Source organism: Salvelinus alpinus, chromosome 8 (genome assembly GCF_045679555.1).
Source record: "Salvelinus alpinus chromosome 8, SLU_Salpinus.1, whole genome shotgun sequence".
Classification (NCBI taxonomy): Eukaryota; Metazoa; Chordata; class Actinopteri; order Salmoniformes; family Salmonidae; genus Salvelinus; species Salvelinus alpinus.
The window spans coordinates 34,041,023-34,065,633 of NC_092093.1; the positions used below are offsets into that span (position 1 = coordinate 34,041,023).

The 24,611-nt window shown below is 42.9% G+C and overlaps 2 protein-coding genes across 2 annotated transcripts in view; both read left to right on the top strand.

Annotated features, from left to right (window-relative positions):
• The first annotated feature begins 7,558 nt into the window (after positions 1-7,558).
• On the top strand, positions 7,559-11,015 carry LOC139583006 (hairy/enhancer-of-split related with YRPW motif protein 2-like). The gene is made up of 5 exons (XM_071413616.1): positions 7,559-7,779; positions 8,155-8,233; positions 8,432-8,515; positions 8,672-8,753; positions 9,273-11,015. The coding sequence occupies exons 1-5, from the start codon at positions 7,697-7,699 to the stop codon at positions 9,947-9,949; spliced, it is 1,005 nt and encodes a 334-aa protein (XP_071269717.1). The 5' UTR covers positions 7,559-7,696; the 3' UTR covers positions 9,950-11,015.
• A 2,319-nt stretch (positions 11,016-13,334) lies between these two features.
• The window catches only part of pex7 (peroxisomal biogenesis factor 7), a 43,455-nt gene continuing 32,178 nt past the window's right edge, over positions 13,335-24,611 (top strand). The window contains exons 1-7 of the mRNA XM_071413618.1: positions 13,335-13,682; positions 13,958-14,015; positions 14,147-14,300; positions 14,528-14,605; positions 14,767-14,878; positions 21,424-21,530; positions 21,935-22,048. Of these exons, the coding sequence (XP_071269719.1) occupies positions 13,577-13,682; positions 13,958-14,015; positions 14,147-14,300; positions 14,528-14,605; positions 14,767-14,878; positions 21,424-21,530; positions 21,935-22,048 (729 nt within the window). The 5' untranslated portion in view covers positions 13,335-13,576. The remainder of the gene's footprint in view (positions 13,683-13,957; positions 14,016-14,146; positions 14,301-14,527; positions 14,606-14,766; positions 14,879-21,423; positions 21,531-21,934; positions 22,049-24,611) is intronic.

The window sequence follows — 24,611 nt, forward strand, 5'->3', positions numbered from 1 at the left end:
TCAATGCCCATAGTTTCCATCCTTATCACTCATCACAAACCTGCAGCACTCGCCAGTGTGTGAACACTAGCTTATTGTAATTTCATAGACATCCTTCAAAGTGGAAGAAAAGACAGTGATATAACATTGGGGACACAGCCCATAACAACAATATTTAGCATTGTTTATCAGGAGCCAGTGACCGGCTGTATCAGTGTTGTGGCTCTAGCAGGTCTTGCCCTGATATCGTCTGGCTGAGAGCTCCTTCCTGGACAGCCTTGTGGCTCCTCAGGGCCAGGTCAAGAGGGCCCAGACCCACCCCAAGGAGAGATGGTCTGTCTAGGGCTGGGACTGGGCACTGGAGGGGAGAAGTCTGGCGATTGTCTGGAGCCCCTGAACACAGACAGTGTTTTCACTAGGATGCCTGTGTTATACCTCTTGCATAACAAAAGTTAGCTAATATATTCTGCACTAACAGTCTTGGTTATTTTTGACTTTCTGAAGATCAAACAAAGTGTCAGCGAAGTATGCACGTGTGTGTGTTTTTTTGGGGGTGGGGGGCAGTATCTGTTACTCTTACTGCTTTCTTGGTTCATTTCCTCCCGTGAACCACAGTAGTAGACTAGAATACTATTGGGAAGGTAGTTTCATTGGCTGAAGCCACAGGTAAAAGTGTATCTTTTTGCCAGACAACTGCTGTATCCTGCACGCCGGGGCCACGATTTCACAGTGGTCAGGTCATTTTATGTGTGGCTGATGACCTCACTCTCAGCTGATAATTGGTTTTACACATTTACCATGGGAGTCCCTCCAGTGTGTGTGTGTGTGTGTGCGTGCGTGCGTGCGTGCCCATTGGGCAACCTTTACCAGGATCATTGAACAGCATAGTGGGACTGGTCGTAGGTTATGTGATCAGAAATCATCAATTTGTTGTTCCTTTCCTTCTTTTAGAGGTGAAAACAACAATCAGTTGTTTAACTGATTATTTTTTAAAGTTTGAAAGAACATCGTAAATGTTTAATTTTGGCAAGGGATGCCACTACAATTCAAAGGTGAAATGGACAATGGGGTCTGGAGGTTTTGACAATGGGGTCTGGAGACATACAGTGGGGAGAACAAGTATTTGATACACTGCCGATTTTGCAGGTTTTCCTACTTACAAAGCATGTAGAGGTCTGTAATTTTTATCATAGGTACACTTCAACTATGAGAGACGGAATCTAAAACAAAAATCCAGAAAATCACATTGTATGATTTTTAAGTAATTAATTTGCATTTTATTGCATGACATAAGTATTTGATACATCAGAAAAGCAGAACTTAATATTTGGTACAGAAACCTTTGTTTGCAATTACAGAGATCATACGTTTCCTGTAGTTCTTGACTAGGTTTGCACACACTGCAGCAGGGATTTTGGCCCACTCCTCCCTACAGATCTTCTCCAGATCCTTCAGGTTTCGGGGCTGTCGCTGGGCAATACGGACTTTCAGCTCCCTCCAAAGATTTTCTATTGGGTTCAGGTCTGGAGACTGGCTAGGCCACTCCAGGACCTTGAGATGCTTCTTACGGAGCCACTCCTTAGTTGCCATGGCTGTGTGCTTCGTGTCGTTGTCATGCTGGAAGACCCAGCCACGACCCATCTTCAATGCTCTTACTGAGGGAAGGAGGTTGTTGGCCAAGATCTCGCGATACATGGCCCCATCCATCCTCCCCTCAATACGGTGCAGTCGTCCTGTCCCCTTTGCAGAAAAGCATCCCCAAAGAATGATGTTTCCACCTCCATGCTTCACGGTTGGGATGGTGTTCTTGGGGTTGTACTCATCCTTCTATTCCTCCAAACACGGCGAGTGGAGTTTAGAGCAAAAAGCTCTATTTTTGTCTCATCAGACCACATGACCTTCTCCCATTCCTCCTCTGGATCATCCAGATGGTCATTGGCAAACTTCAGACGGGCCTGGACATGCGCTGGCTTGAGCAGGGGGACCTTGCGTGCGCTGCAGGATTTTAATCCATGACGGCGTAGTGTGTTACTAATGGTTTTCTTTGAGACTGTGGTCCCAGCTCTCTTCAGGTCATTGACCAGGTCCTGCCGTGTAGTTCTGGGCTGATCCCTCACATTCCTCATGATCATTGATGCCCCACGAGGTGAGATCTTGCATGGAGCCCCAGACCGAGGGTGATTGACCGTCATCTTGAACTTCTTCCATTTTCTAATAATTGTGCCAACAGTTGTTGCCTTCTCACCAAGCTGCTTGCCTATTGTCCTGTAGCCCATCCCAGCCTTGTACAGGTCTACAATTTATCCCTGATGTCCTTACACAGCTCTCTGGTCTTGGCCATTGTGGAGAGGTTGGAGTCTGTTTGATTGAGTGTGTGGACAGGTGTCTTTTATACAGGTAACGAGTTCAAACAGGTGCAGTTAATACAGGTAATGAGTGGAGAACAGGAGGGCTTCTTAAAGAAAAACTAACAGGTCTGTGAGAGCCGGAATTCTTACTGGTTGGTAGGTGATCAAATACTTATGTCATGCAATAAAATGCAAATAATTTCCTTAAAAATCATACAATGTGATTTTCTGGATTTTTGTTTTAGATTCCGTCTCTCACAGTTGAAGTGTACCTATGATAAAAATTACAGACCTCTACATGCTTTGTAAGTAGGAAAACCTGCAAAATCGGCAGTGTATCAAATACTTGTTCTCCCCACTGTAGTAGGGAGACCCAATACTTCCTAAAGCATGTATCCTGACAGGAAACTCAGGTCACTAGACAGGAAATAGAAACAGTGGAGTTGAGCACCTGTCTGTAATATGTCTATAAATATGTTCTATACCACTTCTTCCACCAGGATACCAAAGCTCTCTCACTGCTAAAAAACATTATAACACCAGATAAGTGAATGTACCCGTCCTCAAGCATTAGACTTCTCTGGGTATGAACATGCATTCATACCCCATGAAGGATGCAATCTGGACACACCTTATCTGGACTAGGAGATGTCAATCTAGAATGGGGGATGATTTGTGGGCTGCTGGACAGAGTCTCTGAGCGTGTGCCTGCGAGGGGGAACTCCAGACGTGTTGCTTTTTAAAAGGCCTGACAGAAATACAGCAGCGTGACAGGGTGAATGGCAGGAAGGGACCTATTATTCTGTGCCGTTTTGTTCCAGCGTTGGCCTGTACGACGCCTGGACCCCGTCTGCCATGTTCTCGCTTCCCAGGATATCCGACTCACGGACGCCGCTCCAGCTAAAAGCCAACTATTTCACTCCTGAGACGCACAGCGCTTCCTGATATAGGATGCACTTGCTTGTCTCTCTGTGACCTTAAACACTAATAAAGGGCCTATAATATGACTCTGGAGTCAAGAGGTTTGGAGTCCGCCCGCCCAGGGCATTGTCACAGTGACTGCTCGTTCCCACTCTCAGGGAGAATAAACAGAGGGTCGTTTGTCTCTGACAAATTGGACAACAATAAGGAAGAGTCTGGATTATTTGGATAGTGCTTGGTTGTGTATTTTAGCAAACCTGTTGTAATGATATACACTAATGTTTTGATTTGAAATGTGACGGATTCATTTATTGGTATCAGCAGGTTATAAACACCCAGAACAAAAGTCTAAAATCCTTTTAATATTAGTGGACAATTTATGGGGCTGAATCTATATGCCCAACAATATTTGTACCCTGTTTTACGCTGCTACCATGTTGTGCTGCTGCCATGTTGTGTTGCTACTATGTTGTTGTCATGTTGTGTTGCTACCATGCTGTGTTGTGTTGCTGCCATGCAATGTTGCTGTCTTACGTCTCTCTTTATGTAGTGTTGTGTTGTCTCTCTTGTCGTTGTGTGTTTTGTCCTATATTTTTTATTTTTTATTTTTATTTTTAATCCCAACCCCAAGGCCTTTTGCCTTTTGGTAGACCGTCATTGTAAATAAGAATTTGTTCTTAACTGACTTGCCTAGTTAAATAAAGTTTAAATTAAAAAAATATATAATAATAAAGTAATGATACAGGCAACAGTCACAGCTCTAAGTTCCCTTCATAAGTATTGGATTTACTCAGTAGATCCAAGGTCTGTAGCCTATTGCACATTCTGTAAGAAATCCACTTGTTTTTCACTCATATTGGGAGTGGCTAGAGGGGACGTCCTTGTCTGAGCCCAAGAAAAGAGAGCGCAGGAAGTGGAGGCCCCGGTAACGGCGTCTGTTACCATGAAGCAGTTAACTTTGTTTGAAGAAGGCAGCTCGCAGGTGACTAAGGGGCAGCCTTGTGTTAGGAGGAGGGCTTGATATTGTGGCTGTTGCTGTTGTTTTCATTGTGTGCTGGGGACTCTGGGAGCTTAAGAACAATAATGCATGTAATGCTGATTTTGGAACGACTCCACACAGCCTTTCCCAGGCTGGGCAGCCTTGGGAACCACTGATACCATGGCACACCGGGCCGGGTCCGGGGCCGGGGCCCCATCGCATGGCACAGGGGCTGGAGCATGGGGCAGGGTGGAGGATGGAGCAAGTATGTTTGGGACGACGAGAATTCTTCCTCCTGCATAGGAATGGAGGACAAAAACACACACACACACACACACACACACACACACACACACACTAACACAGGTGCACACACTCTCTCTCACACACACACACAATCTCTCTTTCACACACAAACACATAGTCTCTCCCTCTCACACACACGCACGCACATGCACACACACAGTACATTATGCCTTTGCGCACGTCGCCCAAGGCTGGACCAGCCTCATGCTCAGACTATTCTAAGAGTTGACACCAGACATACTGTTTCAAGACACCGTCAAGGAGACTCGACGATGGCAGACATATTTCAACTAATATTTTCAAGTCATATCCTGGGTTTTAATCAGTGGCTCTTGTTTTCTATCTCCCAAGGATGGAACGTGAAAACAAACAGATTAAGGTGGGGGAGATGGAAGTTTAATCCCCTTTTGGCAAATTAAACGTTCAACAATTTACACTGTTTTGGAGGATCTGGAGGACACGTGAAATGAATTGTCTAATACTTTGCCACCTGTGTTGCAAATTATAATACCAAAACTGCCTTTGAAATAATTTGCAAGGGTCTTTGTGACCTTATATTGTTATGGATTTCCTTAGAAAAATGTGGTCGGTTTGATTACAACTAGTCATTAAACATGTTAAAGGAATACATTTCCAGTAACACACTGGTTTGAAATCCCTTGTACGGATAACTCTCATCATGGGAGGGATTGGTAGGGAAAATCCCAGTAGGACTACAGCACATGTTTTAATTACTCCTCTATTCCCTGGGTCACACCTGAGAGAGCTTGTGCAGGGCACTGGGCTATGAGAGGGTGCTGACAGGTCAATTGGCCTATCTCCAGCGGGAGGTGGGTGTGGATGAGTGAGGTGGGGAGTAGAGACCAGCCTCTCAGACCCAGGAGGAAGAGAAGAGGTAAAGAGTGTGGACACCATGGTCACAGTGCAAATCCACTGTAGCATTTCAATCATTGATGGCGATAGAAAGAGACGAAATACGAAGAAATAAGGACACTTTTTTTTTTAAATAATTTTGAGTGCTCAGTTTTTGTACTATTTTACTAAGATACAGTACTTTCCCTCTAGTAGTGTGGTTTGACTTAAGTTGAAGTTAACGTGTGAAAGGTCAAAAGTTGCCCAGGTCCATTATGGAAGTGGTGCATTTATAAGCTTTTAGATCATGTGTGTTCAGTTGGGCAAACAACAAACACAAACAATGTGAAGAATAGGGTTACGAGCAACGGTGTCGGCAGTGGGGGGCGAAGCTTGGCTAGCGGTAACCTCCCTGTCACACCAGCCCAGCCTGTGTTCCTGGCTGCATCTCACACGACGATTGGGTTTCACTGCAGTGCGGTGAGTTGTGGGAACGAGTCATCACACTGGCAGGCTGCCTGGGAGTCTGTGCTACCCACCACCAGGGGTTAGGCACATGACGGAGGGGAGGGGGGTTGTGCACCAAACATTGCGCTGTCTTCACTGTTTAACCCAGGAAACTAACTACAGCTGGAGCATCCAACTGGCAGGGGACCCAATTCATTGTGTGTGTGTGTGTGTGTGTGTGTGTGTGTGTGTGTGTGTGTGTGTGTGTGTGTGTGTGTGTGTGTGTGTGTGTGTGTGTGTGTGTGTGTGTGTGTGTGTGTGTGTGTGTGTGTGTGTGTGTGTGTGTGTGTGTGTGTGTTCCTCTTGTAGTGAGTTACTTTTCTCATACGAACTGCAATGTGTTTAAAACAAGAAGCAAAATGTGTCTTTGATTCAATATTTCCTTTCTTTCTTTTGGATCCTCAATTATATTTACAATGTAATCATTTTGTTCAAGTTGTGTTTTATTTGATCTTCATCCCAATGTATTTGAATTAAGTTCCAAACAGCACTCCCTGTCTGTTGCATCTCTGCTTTGGGTCATAGGCTGCATTTACACAGGCAGCCCAATTCTGATTTTATTTCAGTAATTGGTCTTTTGACCAATCAGATCAACTCTGAAAAAGATCTGATGTGAAAAGATCTGCTGTGATTGGTCATAAGACCAATTTGTGGAAAAAAAGATCAGAATTGGGCTGCCTGTGTAAACGCAAACATAGTGGCATATCTCTGAACAGATTATTCAGATGCATAAAAATCTCTTTCCCCAAGCTCACATCAGATGTTCTTGGCTCCTCCATGTCTCCATCTACTCTTTTTATAGTCCTTGATGTTGAGTAGACATTTTCAGTTCAAGACCAGGTGTAGACTCTTGACATTCTCTATGCAAGTCCATGATGTCATACACACTACAGACAGATAGACATTCCTTCCTTCCACTCCCTGGGGGCAGATTAGGATTGCTGATGGTCTGGATGTTCAGTTTCACCATTTAAAACATTCCTATGATTATCTAACTTCTCTCAAACACACCACCCCTTTGTCAGCCATGTCATAGACTAATGTGGTCAATTATGAAAATAAATTTATTATGGTTATTATGGAAAACTATTCAACACATTATTCCAAAGTATATCACTATATCTTTCCATATAGGCCTATAACTAGGAAATGACTTGGTCGTGGTGAATAGGTTTCAGGTGGGGAGAGGGGGGAGTAGTTGCTCAGAGGAATTAATTTCTCACTGAAGATGAAGGATTTCACCAACATTAACACAGACTCTATATTTATGAATAACTATTTTGTTTTTATTCTTATCTTTTTTTAGACGTATTACATTTTTCTCTCATTCACAATTTTTGCTTCGTTTTTTCAAGTTCATCTAACGGTTTTGCTACTGTAGCCTAATTGATTATTCCCTGCCATACATATATGTTCTGTTATGGTTGACACAGTGCGCTATGTCCTGTGTATGTTTTGTCACAGTACGCGTTGCTGTAAACAGTTTCTCGCGCTTTCCGCCCGCGGGTGTTTTAAACAGTAGGCCGACTAAAACTGGGCAGAGCCAATTATCTAGGGAACTTGGACCAGCGCCGCAGCACAAACCTCTCTCTCGTCATTGCTCAGTGGCTCGGGGCGTGTTTTTTCTACTGTGGGTGTTCCCAAGCAGGACGTAGGTGGCTACGCTGCCCTGCATCAGTGATTGAGGCTCCAACGGTTCGTGGGAAAGCTGTACAGAGGGAATTGTATAGGCACCAGTCATCAGTCTACCTGGCCGCGCACCGATCCACTGAGACGTTAGTAAAGACATACTCTCGCCATCACCATGAAGAGGCCTTGTGAGGATAGTACTTCTGACAGCGACATGGATGAAAATATTGACGTCGGCAGTGAGAATAATTATTCTGGGTAAGTTCATAAAAATGATTTGGTTTAGGTTAGCCACATTTTCCGCGTGTGCGCCACATGGGAAACGTTGATGAAACGTTAAGTTGAGAAAAGTTTAGCAAAAGTGAAAACGTTTTATTCTGGTGTCAACCTTCAGGTGACAAGTGCAAATTCTCACCTTGATGTGTGGTTCGTGAACACATCCTGGCAATTTTGGAGAATTCTCTCCAATGTATTTTGAATATATAGGAGACTCTTGCTTGACCAGTGCAGGATACATGAGTGTTTTATGCATAAATTACAAACAGTAAACTGTGTGGTTTTGGATAATTGCTAATTCGCAAAATAAAAATATTATTTTGAGTAAAACATATAGATTATGTTTGTCCCATGCAGGCACAGCAATGGATCATTTATTAGATGTGGCTCCCCAACAACAACAACCCAAGTTATGGCAAGAAAAAAACGAAGAGGGGTAATTATTTATTGAGTAGTTTATTACCATCATTGTTGTTATGTATTGCTTATTATACATTACTGTATTATTTATTACTTATTATTTAAACATGTATTTAATTATTGTCACGTTATTGTTAACATTATTATTAGTATTATTATTAGGCCTTGAATTGTTATATTTTCAAGTATGCAATAATATAGTTGTCTATCCCAGATCATCGAGAAGAGAAGGAGGGATCGAATCAATAATAGTTTATCAGAGTTACGTCGACTTGTTCCAACTGCATTTGAAAAACAAGTGAGTTTAAATTATATCCGCTCTGATTTCTAAATGGAACTTACACAAAAGTTTAATTTTCATCAAAACAATAACAGATGAGGTCATTTTGTCTGTCTTTTATTCGTAAAAAGTTATGAGAGTTTTAAGCTTCATACATCCTTTTGCTCGTTGCAGGGTTCTGCCAAATTAGAGAAAGCAGAAATATTGCAGATGACAGTGGATCACCTAAAGATGCTGCAGACCACTGGCGGTAAAGGTAAGGAGTTCATTGGCTGCTTCTAACTGCTCTCTGCCATACTGTGTAGTGAAATCCTTGCAAGCAGACCCCTTTGACAAGATTAAAGGAGTGGAAATCAATGCTAATGGCAGGGTTGAACTCGTGGGAAAGCGATGCTGGGACAAAAGGAGCACTTGACCCTGCATTGTGTTTGCTTTCATAAATCCGTGGGAGGAGAGAAGGCTGCATTCACAGGCTGCCCTGTTGGTGGTTTGTTTGGAGTTTCCAGCGAGTGTAAAAACGGGTGCACTGGGGAGACAAAACAAACATACAATCATCCCAGCACAATCCCAGACTGTTAAGCTTATGCCTGGAGGCACAGCCGGAGCCCTAATGGTCAGCCTAGGGGACCAGTGTGTATCCATCCCACACCATTTAGTCTTCAATCCCATCAGCAGCTGCTGGCTACATTACAGCTCGTTTGAGGGACCGGCAGTATTTATAGTTGCTTGGCATTCATATTTTCACTGTCACTCCTCTGTCTGTTTGTCTCTCTAGGGTATTTTGATGCCCATTCCCTGGCTATGGACTTCATGAGCGTGGGCTTCAGGGAGTGTCTGACGGAGGTGGCCAGGTACCTGAGCTCTGTGGAGGGATTAGACAGCATTGACCCCCTGCGCGTGCGCCTGGTATCCCACCTCAGCACCTGCGCATCTCAGAGGGAGGCAGCTGCCATGACCTCATCCATGGCACACCACCAGCAGGTGCTCCCCCCTCACCACTGGGCCGCAGCCTTCCACCCCCTCCCCGCCGCCTTCCTCCAACAGAGTGGACTGCCCTCCTCAGACAGCGCCACCAGCAGACTGTCTGTGGAGGTGCCCCAGCGCGGCTCGGCCCTACTAACAGCCACCTTCGCCCACACTGACTCTTCTCACAGGGCGCCCTCTAATGGCAGTGTGGCACCCTGCGTCCCCCCACTCTCCACCTCCCTCCTGTCGCTCTCGGCCACCGTTCACGCGGCGGCCGCTGCTGCTGCGGCCCAGACTTTCCCCCTGTCCTTTCCCGGAGGATTCCCCATCTTCACACCTCACAGTGTGAGCAGCACAGCGTCTATGGTCGCTTCAGCTGTGTGCCCCTCCATTTCCACCACATCCACTTCACAGCAGAGCAGAGACCGAGAGGGCAGCAGCAGCAAACCATACAGACCTTGGGGAACAGAAGTGGGAGCCTTTTAAGTGTTCGACTTTTACAAGGTCTCAGTGTGGCTGGAGGTCATCCACACTATACAGATAAAGGAACAATATTGTTTTATTAACTATGGCTTTTTTTGTGTCCATGGACTTTTATTCCGACAGCTTATTTCATTTCTGGCTGTGTGCAAATTCAGAGCACATGCATGCAAGCTCTCTCATGGGAGAGAGAGAGAGAGAGAGAGAGAGAGAGAGAGAGAGAGAGAGAGAGAGAGAGAGAGAGAGAGAGAGAGAGAGAGAGAGAGAGAGAGAGAGAGAGAGAAAAAGAGAGAGAGAGAGAGAGAGAGAGAGAGAGAGAGAGAGAGAGAGAGAGAGAGAGAGAGAGAGAGAGAGAGAGAGAGAGAGAGAGAGAGAGAGAGAGAGAGAGGATAATTAGATCCACTTAAAATGTACTAATGTTTTATTTTTATTAAAGAACAGCACTCAAATTAGACCTCTCTAGACTCCATTTTCTCCCTCTTCAGTGTCAGTTTGTTTTCATAATTTTCTTCACTGTCACTATTGCTTTAGAGCATGTGTTTCCCCAACATTGGCTGTTTAATTCACATTGTTATGAGCAATATTTTCAGAATTTGAGAAATGGAAACGAGATCCAGCAGAAGTTTTGTTTTGCTTCGATCTCAACTCTTGGTGGAAAATAGTGTGATTAACAATCACAAAGCAGTGTCTTTAGTTTGGAGTTGCTCCAATCAATCAAATGAAGAACATTGGAGGAAGAACCAAATGTTTTGGAGATAATAAGGCAACACATGAATCAATGTAGTGTGTATCTAATCAAATCCATGAACTAACAAGTTTGTAAATATGTATGAATATTAGATGAACTAGAAGCTATATTGAAGGTAGAGGAAGACATATTTGGTATGATGCACTTCAATTTGCTGCTGGAAACACGACAGGAGCTTTTTTCTTTAGAAAGTACAAAAACAACACATCACATCACGGTTCCAACTGCAGTTCAATGATACTACTATAACTTGTCTTTTTATATAACCGGTTTCTATGCAAACAGCCCTCTATAGATGTCACTGATTAAACATTTTTTGGAATATTTGGCCACTCAGAGTATATTCTTCTTTGTTTCACCACAGATCAACGGAACCAGTGTGTGTGCCACTGCCAATACTATAGTACCATATTAAAAGCTATTTTACAAGTCACAAATTGAAGACCACAAAGTATATGTTCCGTCTTTTGGTGAGGGAAAATATTCATCTTTCCTGTTATTTGTTTTTGATACAAAACAAAACTCCCTAAGAGAGACACACATAAGTACAATTGCATAACTGGCACCGTCTGGCAGCCTACACACAGAGTTGTAAATCAGTCACCAAAATGTCTCTAGCCTTTCCCATCAAAAACTCACCCTATTCTGTAATTATATCTACTACAGGGACCTATAGGCCTTGACGTTTAAAAATATATCAATTTCATGTGTCTATTGTGTCACTTTTAGACTGCACCTCTAGTTGATTGCATTGGTTGGCTTATGGCAATGCTTAATGGTATTCAAAGGGGGGAAAAAAGAATCTGTAAAGAGTCTGGTTCCGTTTCTCCCTTGGAGAAAGAACTTGTCAACGCGAATACAGGGTATCAACAACCCTGACAAACCGCTGGTTTGGAACAGAAGTATAAAGGCAAAACAACTTTGGTCACTACTCCCAAGATGGATCTTTATGCTGGCCTAATCCACTCTCTTTATCCTGGGTCTGTTAGAAAGATTTACATTAGTAAATCACTGTCACACCATTCAATTCCTTAAAAGAAAAAGTATCAGCATTTCCAAGTGAATGGGGATTACGACAAACAGCGCCTGCTGCCCACCGACAATCATGGGAACAGCGCTCGGTCATAAATCCGCGGGTTATATGCTTTGCTCCGGACTGGTTCTCACGCCGGGGCGAGCGCTTTGAAGTCCTGTCATAAATCAAAGGCGCACACGAACCACAGAAACGTCAAATGGCCGATGCTGTGGGCTAGCCTGGGCTGGTCTGCACACCTTTTAGTAGGCTTCATCATCATCGTTTAGAATGTATTAAATCTAATGTTTATCGATTCAATATCATTATAGTTATTTTGTGAAATTGTTTTAATCAGTTTAATGTGTCCGACGCTACGCATCATCTCTGGGTTATCAATGTGACCTTTTTTTGAGACGTAGCCTAATAACAATATTTTTACCAGTTTATGCACCAAAAATAAAAATCACATTGATAACTCAACGGATTTCATGTTCTTACATAGATTTAAGACTGATTAAATATCTTCAAATGAAGCCGAGGTAAGGAGGCCTAAATACCTAACTTTGTACTTCAAACCTGAATTGCCAAACACTCAACAAAATGATCTAAGTCATACAATTGTTATTATCATTTTAAACATTTGTGATCAAATTGCAACAAGTGACTTTTCTTGAATTATTAAAATAGTTATTGTGATTATTTTCAGTGAGTTTTATCACACCATATAAAGTTACCAAGCAAAAAAACAATAACTAGACCAAGACTAAAGAAACCTAACCATTTTAAATTGGACACTACAGGTGACAAATAAGATGATTTAAATTACATAAAGTAGAAGATGGTTGATACGTTCAAGTGAGTGATTGCAGACACCCACGGCAATGTCGCCACCTTGTGATGAAATTATTTCAACCATTGGATACCCATTATCCAATCCATAGACATGAATTTGGACCATAGAGAACCCAGATAATAAAATATATATATGACTAGGTTCTATACAATTATTAAAGTTGTAGCCTCAGTATGTGGTCAGCCTTTTGCTCATAATGGGCGGATTCGATTATGCTGAACCGTGAGGCACCAGGCAAAGTTATACCGTTATGTCATAGGGCGAAACACGGTAGAGAGGAGCTCCCATTCAAATCGAACAGTAATCTATGCCGCTCGTTCATTTTGTCAACAAGACAGCATGGTGCATCGTCAGCATGGTGCATCGTCCATAAACATAGGCTACATCTCTTTTCCATAAAATACATGTTTGAATTGTCAAACTCGTTTTCATTGGGCAGGCAGATAAAGCTAAATAGCAATCCATTTTGCATGTGAAAACAGAATCTTACTCATTACTCCACATGCTCTTACGTCACTTTGTTTGTGCCGACTTCGCCATGAGCTTTGAACGGGGCACCTGGCTCACGCTTGGGAGTCAGACCGGTTCCAAAATAAATGCAATCAACTTTCACCCGGGCAAAACACTCTTACACGGGCACCCGGGTGAGGTTAATCGAAGCCCCTTAAAAATAACACAAGGGCTGTTTTAGGATCAGTAAATCAGCGCTCAAAGCCATTCGACCAATGAGGAGCTTGCAAGAAATCACTCACCAATCAGAAGACTTGTGATCTTTGTTCTTCCGTGGTGATCTCGCAAACGAGGAAGTGTGGAGACCATACACTAGAGATTTATGTTTATTAAGAAGATATGTTTATGTTCCTGATTAATAAAGATTTGTTACGTTGTAGACTATTCTATTTTCATAAAACTATGCGCGCACACAACTATTTTGGTCAGGTTAAACATTACAACCAAGTGTTGCTCTGTTTGACGACGCAGTGACATAGTACAACTCACCAAACAACTTGAAAGGTTATGAAGACGTTCAAGTTCCCAGCTCGACACGGCTATGCAGTGGAGATATCACCGTTTATTCCAACACGGTTGGCGTGTGCGACATCCCAGTATTATGGAATTGCAGGTGAATAAACGGTGTAGACTATTTAATAAATTAATCTCGTCACGACAAAATCGAGTAGCAGGGCTCGGGTAAACGTCACATTGTGATTGACGGGTTGAGAGTTTCGAGACTGCAAGAGTGTATTTATTGTGGGTCACTGTCGGCGATTACAATATGACAGCCATTGTTTTTAGCTAGGTGCCATAGTGTTGTCATGAAACCAAGAACTTGTTGCAAATTAATGCAATGCTTACTTGCATTTATTCTAATGAAGTGTGTGTGTGTGTGTTTTCAAGGATGTGGGACACTGCTTGTGCTGGAGCAGACCGAGACCGGGATCTCTCTTGTGAAAAGGTAATCAACTTTCCAACATTGAATTTCTCATACTGACACAGTTTGACAACAATGCATCACACATTCAACAGTCACTGAAACAACTACGCTGATGCATCCTCTCCCGGTATTGCTACCTCTGTCTCATGTAGTTTTGACTGGAATGATGGTCTGTTTGACGTGACGTGGAGTGAAAGTAATGAGCATATCCTGTTGACGGGAGGAGGAGACGGGTCTCTGCAGGTCTGGGACACAGCCAACCCCCAGCCCGGGCCACTGCAGGTGCTCAAAGAGCACACACAAGAGGTGGGCTTGTTACCTTGCATGAGCTTATCATCATATTACCAATGTAACTATTATAAGCATACAATTTTAGGGTTCCATTTTACAATACGTCATTGTAATACTGTTGTAAGTACAGTATAATTACTAAATGACAATGTTATCACTGTAGCCTACTGGTCCATGCATTATCATATGTGACACATTTGCTGCTAGTGTAGTTTTAGTTGATGGACTTCCTGTTCTCCCAGGTCTATTCTGTGGACTGGAGTCAGACCCGGGAGGAGAACCTGGTGGTGTCAGGCTCATGGGACCGCACAGCCAAAGTGGTGTGTTTCAAAATGGTGGTGGTAGTATTTGCATCACACACACACACACACACACACACACACACACACACACACACACACACACACACACACACACACACACACACTGATATGAAAAATAGCATGGCTTTGTTTTATGAGTGGAGTTTTTGTTCCAACAGTGGGATCTCAACCGTGGCGGCCAGTCGCTCTGCACCCTTCAGGGTCATGAAGGGGTCATCTACAGCACACTGTGGTCTCCTCACATCCCAGGGTGCTTTGCTTCAGCATCAGGTGAGTACAGTTACACTTCCCTTGGTCACTAATGCTTCGGATATTACATTAGTTAAAGTATAATTTAAATTCTCTAGGTTGATCGAGGTTTGTGACTTTTTCATCAACCTTGACTAACCTGTACCCGCGCACATTGACTCGGTACCAGTACCCCAAGTATATAGCCTCGTTATTTTATTGCTACATTTTATTACATTTTTATTATAGTTTATTTGGTAAATATTTTCTTAACACTATTTATTGAACTTCATTGTTGGTTAAAGGCTTGTAATAAGCATTTCACGGTAAGGTCTGCCTGTTGTATTCAGGGCGTGTGACAAATTAAAATTGATTCTATTTGTAATCAGGTTTTTAAAATCCAGCAATTGCTTGTAATGCCTTATCATAACCACATGGTGTCACTAAAGCTCTAGTTCTGATTCACTGGTCTGGCGCTCTGCCTCTGAAGCAGTGTACAACTGCTGTTAATCAGTTCAGATGTAGCCTTTCATAGTAAGTATTTTCTTATTGTTAAATTCTGAATTATAGAGTAGAATATAGTAACTTATGCTTCTAAAAGGTTAAGGCCTACATTCATTATTATTGCTGTTTATGTTATGCTAGAGGGCCAATCAAGCACTATCCACAGTTTCTGTGCTCCTTAAACATTCAAAGAAAATAGGTTTTGTATGTTACAACCTAACAAATTGACTTTAACAAAAGATCAATGGACTTAACCTGCATTTAGCATGAGCGCTTATCTCCATCAACTATCTGGATCATGTGACCTACAGTGCTCTTGTGCTGCTCGTGAACATGACATTGTTTCTATTAGAAAACAGATACATGTTCCTCTGTTCACAGACTGCTGCCACACTGTGATCTTATCTAAACATGAGCCGTTTGGCCTACAGCGTCCTCCCTCTCACAGTCAGTTTCCAGTCGCAGCACTCTAGGGCCGGGTGCTAACAGGGTTTGTCACCACCGATAAGTCTTGGGCACTGATGGGTATCAGAGCCTCTCTGTGGAGACCATATCAGAATTAACCAGGCTCTGTTTGCTCTGCCATAACTTTCTTTTATAAGTGGCTGTCTTGTCATAGCCTACAGTCTGTGTTCCAGTGTTCAGCCAGGGAAAGTTCAGTAGTCACAAGAGAAGATGTGAATCCATTGTACTATCCCAGCGCGCAAGAAATTGTCATGGGATGTCATAAGGACATTGTTTTTGGGTGTAAGGAACATCTACATTTTTTAAGTGTTCAAGTATTGCCCAAAATATGCTCACTGGGTTAAGTGGGTTCATGTATCAATAGTAACATTTTTCTGTGTGCGAAATTTAACACACAAAAGTTTATCGGTTTATGAATCTACTCTACTCTTTATGAATCTACTCTCTTTTTACAGATGTATCAGAAAAATGTAGTTTTATAAGGGAATGCTGTAGGCCTATTACTAGTCAGATACGTGTCAAAGATCATGAATAACAATGATTTGATAGAGGGGATAGTTACCTTTGTAAGAGTTGGGGGAATTATACTGAACAAAAATATAAATGCAACATGTAAAATGTTGGTCCCATGTTTCATGAGTTGAAATATAAGATCCCAGAAATGTTCCATACACACAAAAAGCTTTTCATACGCACATCCCTGTTAGTGAGCATTTCTCCTTTGCCAAGATAACCTGACAGGTATGGCATATCAAGAAGCGGATTAAACAGCATGATCATTACACAGGTGCACCTTGTGCTGGGGACAGAAGGCCACTCTAAAATGTGCACTTTTGTCGCACAACACAATGCAACAGATGTCTCATGTTTTGAGGGAGCATGCAATTGGCATGCTGACTGCAGGAATGTCCACCAGAGCTGTTGCCAGACAATTGAATGTTAGTTTCTCTACCGTAAGTCACCTCCAACGTCATTTTAGTGGATTTGGCAGTACTTTCCAACCGGCCTCACAACCGCAGACCATGTGTAACCATGCCAGCCAAGGACCTCCACATCCATCTTCTTCACCTGCGGGATTGTCTGAGACCAACCACCTGGACAGCTGATGAAACTCTGGGTTTGCACAACCAAATAATTTCTGCACAAACTGTCAGAAACTGTCTCAGGGAAGCACTTCTGCGTGCTCGTTGTCCTCACCAAGGATCTTGACCTTTCTGCAGTTCGGCATCATAACCGACTTCAGTGGGCAAATGCTCACCTTCGATGGCCACTGGCATTCTGGAGAAGTGTGCTCTTCACCGATGAATCTCGGTTTCAACTGTACCAGACAGATGGCAGACAGTGTGTATGGTGTCATGTGGGCGAGGGGTTTGCTGATGTCAACGTTGTGAACAGACTGCCCCATAGTGTTGGTGGGGTTATGGTATGGGCAGGCATAAGCAATGGACAATGAACACAATTGCATTTTATCGATGGAAATTTGAATGCACAGAGGTACCGTGACGAGATCCTGAAGCCAATTGTTGTGCCATTTATCCACCGCATCACCTCATGTTTCACTATGATAAGGCACAGCCCCGTGTCATAGCGATTTGTACACAATTCCTGGAAGCTGAAAATGTCCCAGTTCTTCCATGGCCTGCATACTCACCAGACATGTCACCCACTGAGCATGTTTGGGATGCTCTGGATCAACGTGTACGACAGCATGTTCCAGTTCCTGCCGATGTCCAGCAACTTGGCACAGCCATTGAAGAGGATTGGGACAACATTCCACAGGCCACAATCAACTCTATGCGAAGCACATGTGTTGTGCTGCATGAGGCAAATGGTGATCATACCAGATACTGACTGGTTTTCTGATCCACACCCCTACCTTTTTTTAAGGTATCTGTGACCAACAGATACATGTCTGTATTCCCAATCATGTGAAATCCATAGATTAGGGCTTAATGAATTCATATCAATTGATTGATTTCCTTATACGAACTGCAACTCAGTAAACATGTTGAAATTGTTGCATGTTGCGTTTTATATTTTTGTTCAGTGTATGTGAAGATTGACTGAAATCACATAATCGTATCTGTTCTGGTGATCGCCGCTGATTTGATATCAAAATATGATACATCTGGTCAAATGTACCAGATTTTTACCCCATGATGATGTTGCGTATTTCATCCTTAATATACGCTGGACATGATCCCCCAATGATCTGCCATGAAGGGGGCACAGTAGAACAATATAATAATTGTGAAGACAATGGTTTTAGTGTGTGAGACATTTTTTACCTAGCTTCAGGGGCTAGCCCCCTCACCCCACTACACACACACACATACACACAAAAATCTATTAAATAATTTGTTTACAGAAATATCTTATTCACATAAGTATTCAGACCCTTTGCGATGATTGTAGTCCACCTGTGGTCAATTCAATTGATTGGACATGATTTGGGAAGGCCCACACCTGTCTATTTAAGGTCCCACAGTTGACAGTGCATGTCAAAGCAAAAATTAAGCCATTAAGCCAAAGACCTGAATATAGCTGTGCAGCGACACTCCCCATCCAACCTGAAAGAGCTTGAGAGGATCTGCAGAGAAGAATGGGAGAAACTCCCCACATCCATGTGTGCCAAGCTTGTAATGTCATACCCAAGAAGACTCGAGGCTGTAATCTCTGCTAAAAGGTGCTTCAACAAAGTACTGAGTAAAGGGTCTGAATACTTATGTAAATGTGATATTTCAGTTTTTTATGTTCAATACATTTGTAACAAAATGTGGGGAAAGTCGAGGGGTCTGAACACTTTCCAAATGCACTGTATATAAGATACCACAGTTGAAAGTGCATATCAGAGCAAAAACCAAGCCGTGAGGTCGAAGGAATATCCGTAGAGCTCCGAGACAAGATTGTGTCGAGGCACAGATCTGGGGAAGGGTACCAAAAAATGTGTGCAGCATTGAAGGTCCCCAAAAACACAGTGGCCTCCGTGGATTTCACATGACTGGGCAGGGGCGCAGCTATGGTTGGGCCTGGAAGGGCGTAGCCCACCCACTTCAGGGCCACCCACAGGGGAGCAAGGCACAGCCTATCAGAATGGCTTATGCTAGTGAAATTAACATTAAATTCTCTGGCAAACGCTCTGGTGGACGTTCCTGCAGTCAGCATGCAAATTGCACGCTCCCTCAAAACTTGAGACATCTGAGGCATTGTGTTGTGTGACAAAACTGCACATTTTAGAGTGGCATTTTATTGTCCCCAACACAAGGTGCACCTGTGTAATGAGCATGCTGTTTGATCAGTTCTTGATATGCCACACCTGTCAGGTGGATGGATTATCTTTGCAAAGGACAAATGCTCACTAACAGGGGTGTAAACAAATTTGTGTGCAAAATTTGAGAGAAATAAGCTTTTTGTGCATATGGAACATTTCTGTGATCTTTTATTTCAGCTCATGAAACATGGGACCAACACTTTACATGTTGCGTTCATATTTTTGTTCAGTTTGGTATATCTGTAGAATACGTAGGATGGAATGGTATATGTACAGCAATAGTTAAATAGGATAGGCCTTGACTAGAATACAGTATATACATATGAAGTGGGTAAAACAGTTTGTAAACATTAAAGTGACCAGTGTTCCATGACATTGAGAGCTACAGAATGTGGTTTATCGTAATGCTGTGATGCAGACTAGGACAGAGGGAATAAAGCTCAGTATGCATGTATTTCACCAAAATTTAGATTTGGATGACTTTTTCCGAATTTAGATGGACTTCACAGAATTAGATGGACTTCACAGAAGAGATGCCAAAGAAGTTAAGGCAATGCCTTGTGACCGGCTCCACACTGCTTTACAATGCAATGAGTTGCTCTTCCAAGTGGATGACCACAGATCAATGAGGTTAATTAGTGGAAGTGTTTTGCTGCAAAGACCAACTCTTTATTCCAGAATGACTGGACATATTTCAAACCACATTTACCCGACCTTATGTTGACTTGCAAGCTTGAGCTGGGCGATATGGACAAAAATCCATATAGCGATAAATCGCCTGAATTGATGACATAACGATAAATAGAACAATATATTTATAACATTAATATGCTCCACAGTTTTTATTTTATTATCCTTTAAACTAGCACTACTAGCTTGATGGTTGTAGCCATCAAGTGATCCAGGCTGCATCACATCCAGCCGTGGTTGGGAGTCCCATAGGGCACAATTGGCCCAGCATCGTCTGGGTTTGGCCGGGGTAGGCAGTCATTGTAAATAAGAATGTGTTCTTAACTGACTTGCCTAGTTTAAATAAAGGTTCAATTAAAAAAATACATTGTCACATTAACAATCACCCATATTAGCAAACGTATTTCATTTCAAACTTCACATTTCTCTAGTACGGGCTATTTATCGTAATGAACAATATCAGCAAAATGCCTGCTATATGTGATCGGTATGGTTGGTGTCGATAATTGAGGGTTTACTGTCCCAGCTCTGCTGCAAGACGTGTTCCATGGAAATGGCATGGGGCTGTGAAAGTGTTTTGCTTTGAATAGACCACCTATTCATTATAGAATGTCTAGAGGGTTTCTTTCAAACCACATTAATCCAATGCTGATACAGTATGGAAACATATTTCCAATGGAAATGGCAGAGTTGAAAAATACGTCTTAATTTCAAATATCGCAAATTAATACACAGTAATAACATGTATTGAACACTTTATACCTGTATGTACAGGTATAACGTGTTTAATCATATTTAAGCCTCTAGATTCATATTTAAGCTGTGGATTTAGGACTAGATGGGAAATGAAATTTTTTTTCAAATGTAAACCTTGATTTTGCTGTATTGTAGTATGCTGTAGTGTAGTATTATGCTGTAGTATTGTATAGGGTGAAATGGTGTGAAGTTGGCATTAGGCTGTGGAGCTGACGCAGCAGGTTTCCATTAATACTTGTAATAGACACTGAACACCCGGCCGAGGTCATTCACTGCAGACTGCAGAGGGAGTGGCCTAAAAACCCATTGTTACAATCTCACCAGGAAGCCCCTTCCAGCTTGGGTGGGTGGGTGGGTGTGTGGGTGGGTGTGTGTGGGTGTGTGTGTGTGTGTGTGTGTGTGTGTGTGTGTGTGTGTGTGTGTGTGTGTGTGTGTGTGTGTGTGTGTGTGTGTGTGTGTGTGTGTGTGTGTGTGTGTGTGTGTGTGTGTGTGTGTGTTAAAGAAAGAGGAGAGGGAGGATGGATGGAGGGAGGGAGGGAAGGTGGGTAGTGAGAGCATCTTGTACAGACCGTCTTAAAATGCTTCCATCTGGCTGTCGTTGTGCCGATGAGTGTCGCAGTCCCTTGGCAGGCAGGGCCACATTCCCATGTCCCTGGTCCTGTATCTGATCCAGGATGAGCCAGGGGGAATGGGGGCTGCTGCCTGCCTGCCTTCCTTCCACTCTGGAGGGAGAGCTGGCCCTTGAAATGAGCGTCATGGTCCAAAACCCTGTGGTAGATTGTGGGAGGGAGGCTGAGTGTGGGTACAGTTGACTGTGGAAGTGTGAGTCATGACTAGAACAGCATGGCTGCCTGTGTCTGTGACCCTTCAACCCTGAATCTAGTCTTGTCTTTGTCACCAGGGGACGGGACGCTGAGAGTGTGGGATGTGAAGACAGGGAGGTGCAGGCTGGCCATCCCAGCCCACAAGGCAGAGATCCTCAGCTGTGACTGGTGCAAATACGATCAGGTACCGAGGTACTTTACTGCAGTACAGCCCCCCACTGTTAAAACCTCAACCCAAAACATTTAATTTGACGCTTGGAAGCAGGAGTTTATGAAGTGGACCTAAAGACATTTAGGTTTAAAATGCCAACGCTTCAACCATGAATAAAACCCATCCTGGGATTGAGAACAGAGATACTGTACAATCACCTCTACCATATACTAGCCTCACTGCCATTGTTATTAATGATATTGCATATTTATATGTGAGAAGACCTCTAATAGGTTGTAAAAGGTCTTCAGCATTTCTTGCCATAAAGATTAATATGAATTTCCCCTAATTATAATTACAGTTAATACATGCCTGTGTTAGTACAGTATGTACATTTGGGATACTTGTTTAACCCACTCTGTCTGGGCTGTCCTCAGAATGTGATAGTAACCGGAGCAGTGGACTGTAGCCTGTGTGTGTGGGACTTACGGAATGTCCGGCAGCCTCTGTCACGCCTACTAGGCCATTCCTACGCCATTCGAAGAGTAAAGGTAATGTAGCATTCCTTCTCACCCATACACCATACTAGGGCTGGGCGGTAACCGTATTTGACTATATACCGTTGTTGATGCACGGACCGGTTTGGATTTTTACTTGACCTTACATAACGGTATTTCAATATTTGGTTTGTTAGTTTTAATGTCACATGCACAAGTACAGTGAAATGCCTTTCTTGCAAACTCAATACTCAACAATGGGATAATCAATAACAATGTATTACTAGAAAAAAAACACATAAGAAATAAGAATAGGAAATACACAAAGTTAGTAAGTAAGCAAGCATACTATATACAGGAAATGTTGAAAAAGTCAGATCCAATACCATATTTACATGTGCAGGAATACTGGAGTGATGGAGGTAGATACAGTGGGGAGAACAAGTATTTGATACACTGCCGATTTTGCAGGTTTTCCTACTTACAAAGCATGTAGAGGTCTGTAATTTTTATCATAGGTACACTTCAACTGTGAGAGACAAAAATCCAGAAAATCACATTGTATGATTTTTAAATAATTAATTTGCACTTTATTGCATGACATAAGTATTTGATACATCAGAAAAGCAGAACTTAATATTTGGTACACACTGCAGCAGGGATTTTGTCCCACTCCTCCATACAGACCTTCTCCAGATCCTTCAGGTTTCGGGGCTGTCGCTGGGCAATACGGACTTTCAGCTCCCTCCAAAGATTTTCTATTGGGTTCAGGTCTGGAGACTGGCTAGGCCACTCCAGGACCTTGAGATGCTTCTTACGGAGCCACTCCTTAGTTGCCCTGGCTGTGTGTTTCGGGTCGTTGTCATGCTGGAAGACCCAGCCACGACCCATCTTCAATGCTCTTACTGAGGGAAGGAGGTTGTTGGCCAAGATCTCGCGATACATGGCCCCATCCATCCTCCTCTCAATACGGTGCAGTCGTCCTGTCCCCTTTGCAGAAAAGCATCCCCAAAGAATGATGTTTCCACCTCCATGCTTCACGGTTGGGATGGTGTTCTTGGGGTTGTACTCATCCTTCTTCTTCCTCCAAACACGGCGAGTGGAGTTTAGACCAAAAAGCTCTATTTTTGTCTCATCAGACCACATGACCTTCTCCCATTCCTCCTCTGGATCATCCAGATGGTCATTGGCAAACTTCAGACGGGCCTGGACATGCGCTGGCTTGAGCAGGGGGACCTTGCGTGTGCTGCAGGATTTTAATCCATGACGGCGTAGTGTGTTACTAATGGTTTTCTTTGAGACTGTGGTCCCAGCTCTCTTCAGGTCATTGACCAGGTCCTGCCGTGTAGTTCTGGGCTGATCCCTCACCTTCCTCATGATCATTGATGCCCCACGAGATGAGGTCTTGCATGGAGCCCCAGACCGAGGGTGATTGACCGTCATCTTGAACTTCTTCCATTTTCTAATAATTGCGCCAACAGTTGTTGCCTTCTCACCAAGCTGCTTGCCTATTGTCCTGTAGCCCATCCCAGCCTTGTGCAGGTCTACAATTTTATCCCTGATGTCCTTACACAGCTCTCTGGTCTTGGCCATTGTGGAGAGGTTGGAGTCTGTTTGATTGAGTGTGTGGACAGGTGTCTTTTATACAGGTAACGAGTTCAAACAGGTGCAGTTAATACAGGTAATGAGTGGAGAACAGGAGGGCTTCGTAACGAAAAACTAACAGGTCTGTGAGAGCTGGAATTCTTACTGGTTGGTAGGTGATCAAATACTTATGTCATGCAATAAAATGCAAATTAATTACTTAAAAATCATACAATATGATTTTCTGGATTTTTGTTTTAGATTCCGTCTCTCACAGTTGAAGTGTACCTATGATAAAAATTACAGTCTTCTACATTCTTTGTAAGTAGGAAAACCTGCAAAATCGGCAGTGTATCAAATACTTGTTCTCCCCACTGTATGTATAGGGGTAAGGTGACTAGGCAACAAGATATAAGATAAAACAGAGTAGCAGCATGTACGTGAGTGGGTGTGTAGAGTCAGTATAAATGTACAGTTGAAGTCAGAAGTTTACATACACCTTAGCCAAATACATTTAAACTCAGTTTTTCACAATTCCTGACATTTAATCCAAGTAGAAATGTCCTGTTTTAGGTCAGTTAGGATGACCACTTTATTTTAAGAATGTGAAATGTCAGAATAATAGTAGAGAGAATGATTTATTTCAGCTTTTATTTCTTTCATCACATTCCCAGTGGGTCAGAAGTTTACATACACTCAATTAGTATTTGGTAGCATTGCCTTTAAATTGTTTAACTTGGGTCAAACGTTTCGGGTAGTCTTCTACAAGCTTCCCACAATGAGTTGGGTGAATTTTGGCCCATTCCTCCTGACAGAGCTGGTGTAACTCAGTCAGGTTTGTAGGCCTCCTTGCTCACACACGCTTTTTCAGTTCTGCCCACAAATTTTCTATAGGATTGAAGTCAGGGCTTTGTGATGGCCACTCCAACACCTTGACTTTGTTGTCCTTAAGCCATTTTGCCACAACGTTGGAAGTATGCTTGGGGTCATTGTTCATTTGGAAGACCCATTTGCAACCAAGCTTTAACTTCCT